Below are 14,744 nucleotides of genomic sequence, written 5' to 3' on the forward strand. Positions count from 1 at the left end.
TTTAGTCTCAGGTTTTGTTTTATGGCATTCCAATCTGTTTTGGATTATTTAATGCTAAATCCACAAATTTTTGAAAAAAAAGGTTTTATGTTTCGAGTTCCTTATATATTCAAATATTTATTCATGGTGTTTGGTTTGGTTGTTCTCTGGTCCAATCATTTTGGCAAACGTTTTTATGCTTCAAGTTCTTAATATCTTCAAATATTTATAGTGTTTATGTTGTCTTTGTTCTTGGTTTTGCAGAACATGATTGAATTTTGCAAAGGGAAATGTAAAAATAATATCAACTTTTGGTGCATTTAAGTTAGGAGACCAATATCTTCAGACAGCCTGATCTGGTAGCACCAGATAATAACTTAATGACCAAAGGATATTGTAATAATTAAATTCAACAATCCTATTTTTAAAAATATATATATATACTTTGGTAAAAAATTTTTAAAATAATAAAAAAGTATAGAGTTAAAAAAAAACATTACAAAATAAAAATGCATCAACATTTTTGGACAGCACCAGTCAAGTGCAACTAGTTCTATATATATATATATATATATATATATATATATATATATATATATATAATTATTATTCTGAAGAGGAAGGGCATGTTTTACAAGGCTCTGTGAAGTCAACATATTTTTGTTAATGAAAAATGAATGAAGTATTCAACTTTTCAAAAAGTGATACACAATGAAAAATACCCCAAACAATAAAATAGCAAAATTAAGTGGTCGTTGAAAAAAGACGATCACAACATTTAAGAATCCTAAAGATTTATTTTGATAGCTGTATTCTGGACATTTTTAACTTTTAGTTGGATAATTTACAACCAACTCAAATCTTTGACTCTACAACTTCGTGTGTTAAAGTTAGTCTTGTGTGTGTATTTGCAATGATATGGATATACTGATTCAATGTCCATCCTCTAATTACTAATGTTCATCACTAACTAACCTGCACGGTCATATGGATACCTGTACAGTCAAAAAATGAAGTGATATCAGAAATTGCTCATTGCCTGTGGACATACCACTAAGAAGAGCAAAGTAATTACCTGTACACTAGCTTTCACCTGTCGATATTCAGACACAGTTTCACAATACTTTTCCAGATCAAAGGCACACATGAAGCATTCAACATTCTCGACTGTAGCTAATTGTTGCCGTAACTCTTTCATGGCAGACTCGTGTTTCTTCATATCCATCTGCGAGTAGAATTCAGAAAAGCTCCGTTTCATCATATCTTCCACCCGCAGTTGTTCGACTCTCAACAAGTTTAAGATCATTGTATATGTCAGACGAAATTGTGATTCCAATTTGGTGGGTTTACCCTGTGAAAAAAAGATTATATATATATATATTAAAACAAAACTCATTTATATAAATAAAACAAATGTATGTGTGTACATGATAATAAACCCTTAAACTGCTCATCACATAACACTAAAATTAGCAGGAAATAGCAATTATACACCAAGAATGGGTTATAACAAATAAAATCTTTGTTTGGATGGATGAATAATGTGTACAGAAATATGTCGTTAAAATGCAAAATGCTCATTTCAACTTACCAACATATTTCTATTACTTTCATGCATGCACAAATTCATTCATAGCTTGAAGGAGTTTAATTTTAAATATTTCTTATCTCTCTGTCAGTAGCTTAAACGGTAAGGAACATGGCTGGAGCAGTAAATGTTTTCGTTTCGATTGGCACCCAAGTCAATTTTTTTAAATCCTGAAATCAGTACTATGTATTAGGTACAATATAATATTTAATAGAGAATTTGCTCTGTAATAATATAAAATCTGCATAAATTAAAATATTAATATAAGTGTATTTTACAACCAGGCACCCTCTGCTATTATGAGTATATACAAGGGATGAGCAGTGTTTGAAAGTTCCTATGAAAAATAAGTCATTAATTTTTTTTTTAATTCATCAAACTTGGGTCAGTTAGTGTTTGTAACTTATTCTATTGATAAACCCACTTGAATTTAACTACATACTCATCAAGTAATAAGTGTTGTTCAGTCTGACAGTGGTCTCATTGCTGAGGCATGATTTTCTTCAGTTCTAAGAAGTTTACCTTCTTTCTTTTCAGTTTGTTACTAATCGCCTGAGGCACTCTTAGTAAATACCAAAGGTGTTAAACAGATATTTCTTATAGCTCAGAGTGCATTAACTAGCTTTTCAAAACTTCACCTGACCTTTTGTCCAATGTTCTCACCAGGACATACTTAATAGTAATAGAATAGTCACTTCTGGTTTAAAGATTGCTCAACAACTAAAAAGTACTCAAGAACTAAAGATTGCTCAATGAGTATTCAACAACTAAAGAGTGCTCAACAAGAACTAAAGATTACTCAACAACTAAAGATTGCTCAACGACTAAAGATTGCTCAACGACTAAAGAGTACTCAACAACTAAAGAGTGCTCAACAACTAAAGATTTCTCAACAATTAAAGATTGCTCAACAATTAAAGATTACTCAACAACTAAAGAGTATTCAATAAATAAAGTAAAAAAAGAATTAAATTAAAAATGAAGAAATCTTAGTAAACAAATTTAAACAAATGCAACCCATTTGAAAAAAAAACAATCTTACCAGCAACATTCGATGCAAATCTGATTTGTCCGTTACATCTGCTTTGCACAAGATGATCACAGTTCCAGTTGTGTCTAGACCCCTGCGACCAGCCCGGCCAGCCATTTGAATGTATTCACCAGGGAGCAGGTTGCGATAATTCGTTCCATCATGTTTAGAAATGGAATCAAATAAAACCGTTCGAGCGGGCATATTCACTCCCATTGCAAACGTCTCCGTTGCAAATAAAATCTGATAGGAGGGTTAAAAAAGAAAAAAAAGAAAGTGACTTTTAGAATCTGGTAAAGAAAATAAAATAGAAAAATTAAAAATTGGTGATAAGATGGTTTTAGTCCGCCTGTTTTATGGCATATCAACCCCTTTTGGATTATTTATTGTTGAAACATAGTAACTAAAGGGAAAATTGTGTGTTCATACCTTTCCCAGCGGTATTACTGAATAAATGAATGCAATGAGTCAGTAGAATTTGAACTTACAATAACTAATTCCATAGTTTATAATGGTATCCATTAACCAAAATTTTAGTATTTATGCAGAATACAGACCATGCTGAAATAATATTATTTAGAAGCCATTCTTAACATGCAGAGCGCAGTTTTTTTAAAACTAATCTGTACTGTCATTTAACAATTTAATTATATATTTATATATATATATATATATATATATATATATTTGAAAGCCAAACAAAACAATACACTATATATATATATATATATATAGTGTATTGTTTTGTTTCTGTTTTTTCCTTTTCTTCTTCCTTGCCATGCTGTAAAGTTGGAGAAAGAAGTCTGTTTGTAAGGGGCCGCGCATTGTATCTGACGGTTGTATTTTGAAATGTTTGAACTGTGCGTAGGCAACGCAAGAATAACGTCAAGAATGAGAGTTCATATAGAAACGTTGTCTTAATTTGAATAAAATACGCATCAATAACCATTTCTTTTTTTTTTTTAAATTACACTTTTTTTTTTAAAAGGGAAACGAGAATTTTTTGCATTTTTCATACTGGAAGAACTTCAAATTAAATTATTTTGGGTGGGGGGGGGGAGTACCAACAGCCAAGGAGTAATGACTGCTACTGTTAAAACTTGTTTTGAATGCTTGGATATACAGGAGTGCTAAGTTGCGATTTAGTTATGTCAATGTAGTACAAAGTCATCATGAGGTGAGGCTTGCTGCTAGTGTCCTTATACTACGGATGCTCGGATGATGTTGCTTTTTTTCCTCTGTACATGAATGTTTTAGATGGTGGGAGGAAAGGTGCCTAATCTAATTAAAAGAAAGAAAGGAAAAAGGAGATAAGGGAAAAGAGAGAGTTTATTATGACATCACAGTGTATTCTGAAATCCTTTCAAAATACATTATGATGTCATAATAGATCCTTTCTTTTTCTATTATTATATTAAATGTGTGCTATTTAACACTTGTTTCCCCAAGGTTTTTTTCCCCCTATATACTTTAATAACATTAAATACATGCTAAAGTATACTTTAGTTCTAGGATTGAGTTATGCTTGAAAATAGTTCTGCTGTGATTGTTCTAAGAAGCTATAATTATATTTATAATTAACTGAACACGTTATCCATCTCTAAGCTATTTCTCTTGTCTCATCTCACTCCATGTTGATTCACAAACTCTCTAATAATTCTCAATGTCTCTGTGAGCATTTTATCAGTCTATGTGTATAAACCACAAGCACGTATGTAAATTAGATGGTAAAATGGTCTCTTCACTTCTATAGAAATTAATAATTGTAAATAATAATAATGAAATAAAGAGACATTTTCAGTTATGCAAGAAGAACGCTGTAAAAGCAATTTCACAGTTTATGAATCCCCAAATGAAATAAAAAACAGAAGACATTCCACTGTTATATATCTTAATTTTCTACTATTTTTTTTTTTGATTTTTTTTTCATTCCATTTTCACCCCAAACAAGACATTCCACTGTTATATATCTTAATTTTCTACTATTTTTTTTTTTGTTTTTTTTTTCATTCCATTTTCACCCCAAACAAGACATTCCACTGTTATATATCTTAATTTTCTACTATTTTTTTTTTTGTTTTTTTTTTTCATTCCATTTTCACCCCAAACAAGGCACAGTACCACTTTGATGTAGGGGGCTGCTATCGGGGACATAAGTTGGAGGGATACTATGTAGGGAGTTGAGCAGCAAGATGTCCGTCCACATTACACTTGAACTTCTGCATGCCAGTACAGTTGGGAAAGCAGGAGCCCGAGAGGGAGTTCCAAAAATCTAGCAGTTCTGGGGAAGAAACTACTAGAGTAGAAGGCTTTCTTACAACTAGGGATCTCTACTGTGTAGGGGTGGGATTTTGCTGCTTGACGGATTTGTCGGGGGTATTTACATCTAAGGGGTATAAGGCTTGTAGTTCGTTGGAGCATTAACCATTAAAATACTTGTAGAATAGACAAAGGTATGCAACATTGCATTGATGGGACAGAGGTACATATCTGCATTGTATTGTCTTCTATAAATTACCTTTATATATATATATATATATATATATATATATATATATATATATATATATAGACATTAAACAATGCTTCAAGCAAACTACATTAACCTCTTATCAAAATAGAATAATGGTTGTCAGGTAACAGGTTAATCTCGTATGTTTATATGTATTTTTGTTTTACAGTTTATTATATAAATATAACAAATACTGACCCAACAGGTCACGGATGGTCAAGTAATTTATAAAACTAAACATGTTTTACCTTTAATAAGCCTTTCTGGAACAGCATTTCCACAACTTCTTTGAGAATAGGGAGCACACCGCTATGGTGGATTCCAACGCCCCTTTTGAGTAATTCCTGCATTTGTTGCACCTGATAAAAGAGAAACAGAATCTTACATGTTAGGATTCTTCAATAAAATCAAAGTGGATTTTATAAGTTGCCAATATAAGTAATTAGCAAAAGCGTTTGACATACTTGAAGATAAACATCATGATTATATTCAGTTTAATGTCCATTTTACATATTAATATGCATTGGATGGCTTTTAGAAATTAACTTTCAAACTAACATATCTCTGACCAAGTCTTTATTCATCCCTCTTTCTCTCAAGTTTATTTCTATCATTTTCTTCCATGGTTGTCTTGGCTTTTCCCTGTGAACTGAACCTGCTATCTCACCTGTTCTACATCTATTAACCCAAGAACTTTCATCCATTCTTTCAATGTGGACAAACCATCAAAGTCTACTCTTCTGCACACACCTCTTTATACTGTCCAGATTTAATCTTCCTCTGAGCTCATCAGATCAAAGCCTGTCTTGAAGATTCACATTACATATCCATCATATTTTTTTTGATGCAATACATACCCTTAACGGCCAGATTTCACTTCTATACAGCATGACATTGCGTACACACACCTGACAGACTCTTCCCTTAGTCAACAGTGTTGATTTCCTCTTCATGTAACTTCAATCATAAACACATAGCCATTTATCAAAATCTCTATCTTTGTTTTCTAGTTAATAATCCACAACCACAAGCAAAGGAGACCACTAAGAACTTAACGAGAACAAACACGTTTCATCTTAATACAAAGGGAGACAACCTAATAAATAGTAGTAATGCTCTGCTGATTAGTAATGGCAGAAGTTCTACTTCCAACTCTTGCAATGACAACTCTTTGCTCCAATGGTTTGGCCAACAAAACCTTTAAACAATCTCAATAGTTTTTACAAATAAGCGCATGAAATGTTGCCATCTTTTTAGAGCAATTCTTTAATCAATTCTTGCAAAGATAGTCAATAATATCTGAAAAAATTAAAAATTACCTGTGGAAGTTTCCTATCCGTGCCTTTAAGTCGAGAAATACACTTCTGATAAAAAATATGTATCTCGTTTTTTTCTGAGGATGAAGTCAAGTCAATTGTAGTCAGAGTTGCGGCATTCCCATCTATTTTCTTCCGAGAGAAAGTAAATGCAACAGCTGGTAATTTTTCTTTCCTCCGTAGCATTTCAATCACAGATAACCAAATATTTTTATCCTGTAAAAAAAGAAAAAAATAGTTAAATAAAAGCGTTTATACTTTTTACACATACAGGATTTCAATGTTCAAAATTTCCCTAATCATTTAAAAGAATTTCTAATTAAAAAAAATAAAATAAGTATGAGTACATGTTTATATATTTTTATAAACAAGATTCACTCCTAAGCTAATCAATTGATACCTAAAAAAAACTTTTGGACACAGCTGCTAAGTATAAGATGTTATAATGTGGGCTATATTTAGTTTTATGTAAAAGGAGTAAAAGGGGTTGGAAGACAGTGAAAATTCAGATATCTTCGATTTTATCAATTAAGAAATATAAATTATTTGTTCTATATTTCGCGGTATCACGTGGCAAACTCTGCGGCTACTTTTCCAATTTTGAACACTCTTCCGCTGTCTTCTCTTGAAAATGGACTAATAAGTCTGAAATATATTGAGATTTACAACACCATTGAATACAACAGAAAAAAAAAATTACTGTTGTTTAGAGTTAAAATTTGTGTGAAAAAGAAAAAACAAACAACAAAAAAAAAAAGAAATTTATTTCTTTTGTTTGCATTTAATTTTACTCTATATAAAAAAAAAAATCTCACATTGTTCTTGGCTTTTAATTTTATCTTATAAATATTTTTAACTTTCATTTTTTTTTTTTGTATTTATATCGAATTTGATCCATAGTAATTGGATACCAATTAAGCAAGATTCTTGGAATTTCAATTTCTTAAACTCCTTAAGCTTAAACTTAAAAATCTTAGACATTTTCTAGAATCAAAATCATGTAATGGATTTTTATCCAAATTGGAATAAGGATTCTAAGCACAAGCTTCAGTATCATTATATATTGATGATTTTCATCTTCATAAGTAGACAAAAAATTAGTATTTTATACTATTGTTCAGTTCAAAGAATGAAACATATTTCTGTCTAACTAGAAGCATACATGAAAGCCTAAAAAAAAAAAAATGAAAACAAACCAAAATAGATAATTCCAGAGTATAATGAAGTCTTTTGGTGAGATCAAGAATATATTCATTATTATATACAGTGTACAATTTGTTTGTTTTTTTTTTTTGTATTTTATGAAGACTGTCATATGTTTCATACAATGCCAAAATCAGCAAAGTTTTAGCTTTGCTATATGCATAAATTTGCTAACATATTTCTTTCCTCTGAAGAGAAGAATTTAAAATTCTTTGAAACTTTGTGGAATAAAGATTTATTAATCATTTTTGAGGTATTCTGTTGAAAAATAAATTTTACATGTAAATTTTTGTTTACAGTTTTCATTTAAGCTTCTAGTATTAAGCTCTACTTCATATTGTTGTTGTATTGAACTTTTTTATTTGGTCGGGATTAATATTAATATTTATATTAGATTGAAGTTTACATTTGCTTTTGTCTAGTAAACTTTTCTTATCTATTGCATGATTGGTATATATATATAGATATAGATATATATATATATATATATATATATATATATTGTGACGTCAGAGCAAAGCGAACATTCAATCTCTCTACCTCTCTATCTATCTGGCGTTAATACTTACTCTCTATATATCTCGCTATCTCTCTTTTCCTAAGATCTAATCAGCCAGGCAACCTCCTCTCTCTGTGAAGATATGTCATGGCAGTCACTTGGCTGGGGGAAGTGGGGCAGAGGTTGGGTGTGACAATCGCCGTAACGAACAGAAATATGTCGTCATGGCAACCAGATAGCGAACCTTTGAGGCGGGAAAGCGGACCACGAGGGGATTTGAAAATAGGAAAATGTACGGCAGTTGGCGTAAAGAAATTGGCCCAGCCCGGTGTGTAAACATTATCTCCGAGAATCGAACCTCATCGAAGATTGAGATTTGAATTAATTGAATTGCGGATTATTATTCAAATACGATCGTATTGCCGATTGAACTCAACATTTATTCTTCTTTAGAATTATGATTCAAGGAAAAGATAGACTTTCGCCATCTCAACTTTTTTTTTGGTTATCGTGTTTGTGAACTTATGATCCGTTTTTACCCTAACGGACAAAACAGCTAAGTTTGGCCTATCTCATGCCAATATCTTTTCTTATCCACAAACTTTTCTACATATTATATTGTAATTGCATGTCGCATACATCTGGCAAACATTCCAAAGATACGTCTATCTGACTCATTCTTTTTATCGTGGCTTCTTCTTCTTCCTTTTTGTATATAAAAGTCTTTATTGAATTTTAAACTTTGAGTGTTTGTTTCGTCATTCATTGCTCTGTTGTTCCATTCCCCTTAATGATATATTTCGCTGGTTGATCCGACATCCGACGATTAACCGAAGATAAGTAATGAGCCATTGGATATCAAATAAAATAAATTTATGTGTCTCGATCTGATTGCCAATCAATTCGGTTATCCATTAACCAGGTCGTGACAATATATATATATATATATATATATATATATATATATATATATATATATATATATATATATAAAGAAATAAAAATTACAATAAGTTTACCAAGGTAATCAAAATGGTAAACTTAAAATATATTATAAATATTAAAGAGTTAATATTTACAAGTAAAGTAATCTCAACCAGATGTAAAAGCTCAATAAAACCGAAAAGGAAATAGAGCTTATAATATGAACAAATGATTAATAAAACATGTTAAAAGACATCTTGAAAAAGAGTTAAAAACATATTTAATTTTAAAAAGGAAGCACAAGATAAGTGGATAGTCCTTTACTTGATTCCTCTAGCCTTGGCAGAGGTGTTTTAAATATTCTCTTCAGTGCTTTTTCTGTGCACATTTGAACTTTTCTTTTAATGATTTGGAACTCATCCCATTTGTGATTTTTTCCAAGGAATTCTGCCTTTTGGATCATTTTGGATCATTTGGAACTTACCTGTTGGATTGGAAGTTTTTAATTCTACCGTGTTTGGATTTTACCATTCTTGGATTTTTTACCCTTCACCGGACTATCCATTCATGTGAAATCTTTTTATCATTTTTCTTTTACCTCCTATTCCTCTTACCTCACCCTTTTTTTAACCAAGTAAGATCTGTGACTTACTTGTAGTTTCACTAAATACTTTTACATGCAAAATCCGATCCCGCATTCTGCTAATTCCTGCCCTCTGATGATAAGGAGAGTATTTCTTCGAAACTCCGTGGATTAAGGACTATCCACTTATCTTGTGCTTCCTTTTTAAAATTAAATATGTTTTTAACTCTTTTTCAAGATGTCTTTTAACATGTTTTATTAATCATTTGTTCATATATATATATATATATATATATATATATATATATATATATATATATATATATATATATAGATATATATATATGTTTTTAGTCATCGACATACAGTCCTGTTTCGTTATATATATATATATATATATATATATATATATATATATATATGTATGTATATATATCTAAAAAAATTATATATTTTAAATTTTTTAGGAACTGATCATTATAATTTTTTGAATATATATTCTCGGCAACATGGTAACATGAGCTCATTATTGTGTAAAGTTTGCATCCACTCAAATTCACATGTGCCTCAAAAAAGTTTTAAAATAAGTTAGATACAAAATATTTAATAGAGAAAAGAATTGCTTTACATCATTTTTTAAAGGATTGGTTCATGGCATGAGGATCAATAATATATGTTTGATAAAATCCTAAACTAGTAAACTTATAAATTATGGAATGTGTATTCTAGACAACAGAGTATTTGGCAAATTGTTTGAATTAAAAAAGAAAATAAATAAATAAAAAAATGAACATAAATTTTTATAGATTTACTTACCTGTTTTGCACTAACAGCTGTCCGTGGTCCCTTTGAACCATAATTCTCTGATAATTTAGTTGCCCGTGCTTTTTTAGCTGCAACAGCTTTGTTGTATCTAAAAATGGAAACATGTGTTAAGAAAATTTAACATTTTTGTCAAACTTTGAAAAAATATGTACGGTCAACCAAAAAAAAAAAAAGTTAGTTATGATTTAGGTTTTCACACCATAGAATGTTTATGATGAACCACAGTACTTTCAGACTCTGTAATAATGTCTATGTGTAATTTGAACTGAATTACATCTGATGAGTTTCTTCAGGTTAAAACTTCTTTTGACAATTAAAAAGACATTTCATTTGATTTTGTCATATTTAATCAGAATTTAATACGAAAATGACTACAATCAATCCCAAAGATGTCTCTAGTTAGTTGAAAGCTAAAGATTCTGATTATTCTTTTAAATTTCTATAGTGTTGTTTTGGGGAGGAGAGTTGCTTCAATAACCATGAAAAATGTACATATAATTTGCTAAACATATAAATACACTTATAGAGATGATCTAGAGATTTTAGTTTTACTGACAGTTTAAAATCAATAAATATTTATCATTTCATCATTAATATGACCCATGCAAAATTAAGTTTGAACTAAAAGCAAACAAATAAAAACAATAAAAAGAATCGTTTTTGGCATTGGAAAATATTCACAAATTTTTTCCAATTCTAATATCCCAAAAAGTGCCAATTTTTTCAATTCCTGAATCCAACACTACTCGCTCCCCAAAATCGTGTTAGATGTAATTATATTTACAGTCTCTGGGTAAGTCCATTATTCCTGAAATAGGTATATCAGCTTAACCGATAACACTAATCCTATTCTTTACAGGCATGCATCTAAACAAGCATGATGTTTAAAAGCCGAAAACAAGTGATGAAGCACATCTGACGCTTCAGCTTGAAGCATCTTCAAGATCTATTTCGTCAACAAAAAATGTAATAAAAGAGACAGATGACTTACCCAACATCTTGAAAACTTCCCTTTGAATCAACCAATAAAAATAGTTCATTGCTTGTCTTGGAACTGTTTCCTGTGTATAGGAAGTGCTCTAATGGAACGGGCCGCTTCAAAGTGTTGATAACATACAACTTGCGCTTCTTTATCTTACTGGAAAAGAATAAAACAAAAGACAAGTTAAATAATATCTTGGTCCATCATTTTCAGATGTGACATACAATTTTTCTTTTTCTTTAGTTTTTTTTGCTGCGAGATTTTTAATGTTGAGAATAGATTAAGTTCAAGCAATTTTTGTCATTACTAACCAGTAAAGCATTACCACTGTTGATCAAGGGAAGAGTCTATCAGGCATGTGTACACAGTATGTGGATGTATGAATGTGAAATCTGATCAGTGAGGGTTGAGGATATGTGTTGCATGAAGAACAATGATATTAGAATAGTTCTGAATATCTCAGAGGAAGATTGAATCTGGACAGTATAGAAGGATGTATGCAAAAGAAGAAACTTTGATGATTTGGTCATGTTGAAAGTGAATGAAATTACTTTCTGCAGTAGATGTAGGACAGTTGAGGTTGCAGGTTCACTTTACAAGACCAAGAAAAAAACATGAGAAAATGATTAATGAACTTGAAAGAAAAAGGGTTTGGAAGTTAATTTCAAACATATGCTTGCATAAAAGAAAATGAAAAAGATGGATCCCCTGGACACACAGATGGTGCTTTGGACAGGTCCCAGGAAAATTCTGTGGGTCAACACTAATGTATCTGAATAAATTGTAGTGTTAAACTGTTCAACTCACAAGATTTTCTTAATGACAAAAACAAAATTAAAAAAAATTAAACCAATAAATTCAAAACAAAAACAGTCATTTAATTGCAAATTAAGAAACAATATCTTTTTGAGAATTATGACAAAAAGTTATTTTTTCTAAACTAACATTTTTTTTTCATTTTTACAAAATAGACAATAAGTTTAAAATGAAAATCATCCCTACCATTCAAATTTTCCTTAGCCTTCATTTAAAATATCTAAACTTTTAATAGGTTTGACCCTCAATTCTGTATGAGGTGAGAGTTACATGCAAATGTCTGTAAGACTGGATCACATATGAAAACATAAAAATTTCTTGAAACATATTTGAAGTCATACAGCACATTCTTTACTGAGTTCCAAACTTGACTTTAATTTTATTCAGAGTATATTTTCTTCACCCCCCCCCCATCCCCTGCCTAAAGAGAAAAAAAAAACTAAATATATTTTCTAATGTCTGCAAAACAAATAGAATTGACTTAAGGAAAAATCAAAAAGATTTTCTTTCATTTTTTTTTCTTTCTATTTTTTCATTTCTCCCACTTTTTTTTATCCTGTTCGCCTTTCTTTCTAAATTGAAAAGTTTTTGTTTTTTTATATCAAAAGGAAATAGAGCAAGGATAGGAATACATTTTTATTATTTAGAAGATAGTCAAACACTAAAAATTAGATATTTAATTATTTTTATAAAGTAAAATTTATTTTTTAAGATAAAATTGACATAAATAACTTATCAGGAAGTTCTTATAGATGTGTATGTATTAGATGCACAGGATATACATGCATACACACATACAGTATCTCCACATTTGCTTATTAATCTATATATAAAGTAGTAACATTCATGTGTGCGTGTGTCTGTGTGTACAAATCTCCTACAGCCTACACCACTGGACCGATCATGACCAAACCTGGCATGATGATGATCCCCAACCTAGGGATGGCGTACACTGTTTTTCAAGGTCAAGGTTAAATGTTAAGGTCAGGACTTTGTTATACGCTCAGTTACTCACTTTGCGAGTACCCGAACGTACAGCAGGTATTTTTGCTAATCACAAATAAAACAGAATAAAATGTGGGTTCGTGTTTCCATGAGGTACCCTCATGAAAATGAAAATGTTAAAATTTTGTCTAATTGAGGTCAATCCTACTTACCCGATCCAAGCAGCAAACTCCAACGTATTAGGAACCGTGGCACTCAAGAGAATTATATTTACAGTCTGTGGCAACATAATGAGAACCTCTTCCCAAACAACGCCTCGCTGAAAGAAAAAAAACATATAAAAAAAGGGATAGTTTTGTTTTAATATTTAGATACATGATTTTGAAATGAGATTCATACCACGGAAAACATGAGAAGAATTGATAAATGATTTGAAAGAAAGAGGGATGAATAAAGACTTGGCCAGAGATAGATCAGTTTGAAAATCAGTTTCTAAAAGTCATTCAACACATGCCTGTATGTAAAATCGATGTTCAACAAAACAATGATGATGATGAAAGCTATCTTGCCAGATTTTTAAAGCCAGGCCCAAATAGTCAAATTAAATATTGTTTCTGAGTAGCAAATTTTTATTTGTTATTGCTCGACCATACTTTACTACAATTTATCTTTAACATTAATTATTAATCCAACACAAGCAATCTCTATTTTATGAAAGAATTTTGTTGACTAATCAGCAAAAAAAGAAAAAAAAAAGAAAAAAAAAAGAATTCACATCAGTAAGAGGATTAACTCATTTAATTGAAAAATATGAAGAGTTATCTTCCTTAAAACTATAAATTTTTTTTCTATAAATTTAAACAATATGCAAACGAAAAGAAACTAAAATGACTTCACTATATCCCAGGCAATACCTAGTGGGTTTTATCTTTAGAAATTGTGTCCTAGTGTTGCGTAGCAGGGACAAAACAGTCATATAATGGAGACGGCGATGAGACAATAATAATTACACACAGTTTATATTTATAACACATAGGAGAATTCATTATTAAAGGCGGGGATTCAGTTAATTTTGGAAGGATGTTTCATACAAAGTTTGTTTATAAAGATAATCACAAAATCACATTACCTTTTTAGGTTGAAAGATGACAACGAAGACAAAGGTTTACAAAATATATGATGATGTTTATTCTCCCAGCTGGATGATTGATGATCAGGAATTCAATTGCCTTTCAGAGTTACATTTTCTTATTTCCCTTTCTGGTCGCTTCCAAAAGGGTTTCAGCTAACACAACTGTTGTCTCTCCATTCTGAACTAACTCCTGAACTTGACTAACTGAACTGAATCTCTGAATATATTGTAAATTATCTTTCTTTGTGACGTCAGAGACGTGCTCAGACATGTGAGAGCCCTCACATGGATTCTACATATTACACATGCCTCCACACACCTCCGCAACAAAACGAAAATTCCTAAATTGATTTCCATTGTTCTAACTCTGACCTCTAGTTGTCTCATTATTTAGCTATTTCTCAACACAA

At 30.7% G+C, this 14,744-nt stretch overlaps 1 protein-coding gene across 1 annotated transcript in view; it reads right to left on the reverse strand.

Annotated features, from left to right (window-relative positions):
• The window catches only part of LOC145239871 (superkiller complex protein 2-like), an 83,745-nt gene that overhangs the window by 18,505 nt on the left and 50,496 nt on the right, over positions 1–14,744 (reverse strand). Inside the window, exons 13-19 of the mRNA XM_080103456.1 lie at positions 13,415–13,521; positions 11,451–11,597; positions 10,451–10,547; positions 6,429–6,641; positions 5,358–5,468; positions 2,610–2,840; positions 1,055–1,330 (exon numbers count right to left, since the gene is read on the reverse strand). Of these exons, the coding sequence (XP_079959582.1) occupies positions 1,055–1,330; positions 2,610–2,840; positions 5,358–5,468; positions 6,429–6,641; positions 10,451–10,547; positions 11,451–11,597; positions 13,415–13,521 (1,182 nt within the window). The remainder of the gene's footprint in view (positions 1–1,054; positions 1,331–2,609; positions 2,841–5,357; positions 5,469–6,428; positions 6,642–10,450; positions 10,548–11,450; positions 11,598–13,414; positions 13,522–14,744) is intronic.

This window comes from Euprymna scolopes, chromosome 19, assembly GCF_053919585.1.
Source record: "Euprymna scolopes isolate OS-2025 chromosome 19, ASM5391958v1, whole genome shotgun sequence".
Classification (NCBI taxonomy): domain Eukaryota; kingdom Metazoa; phylum Mollusca; class Cephalopoda; order Sepiida; family Sepiolidae; genus Euprymna; species Euprymna scolopes.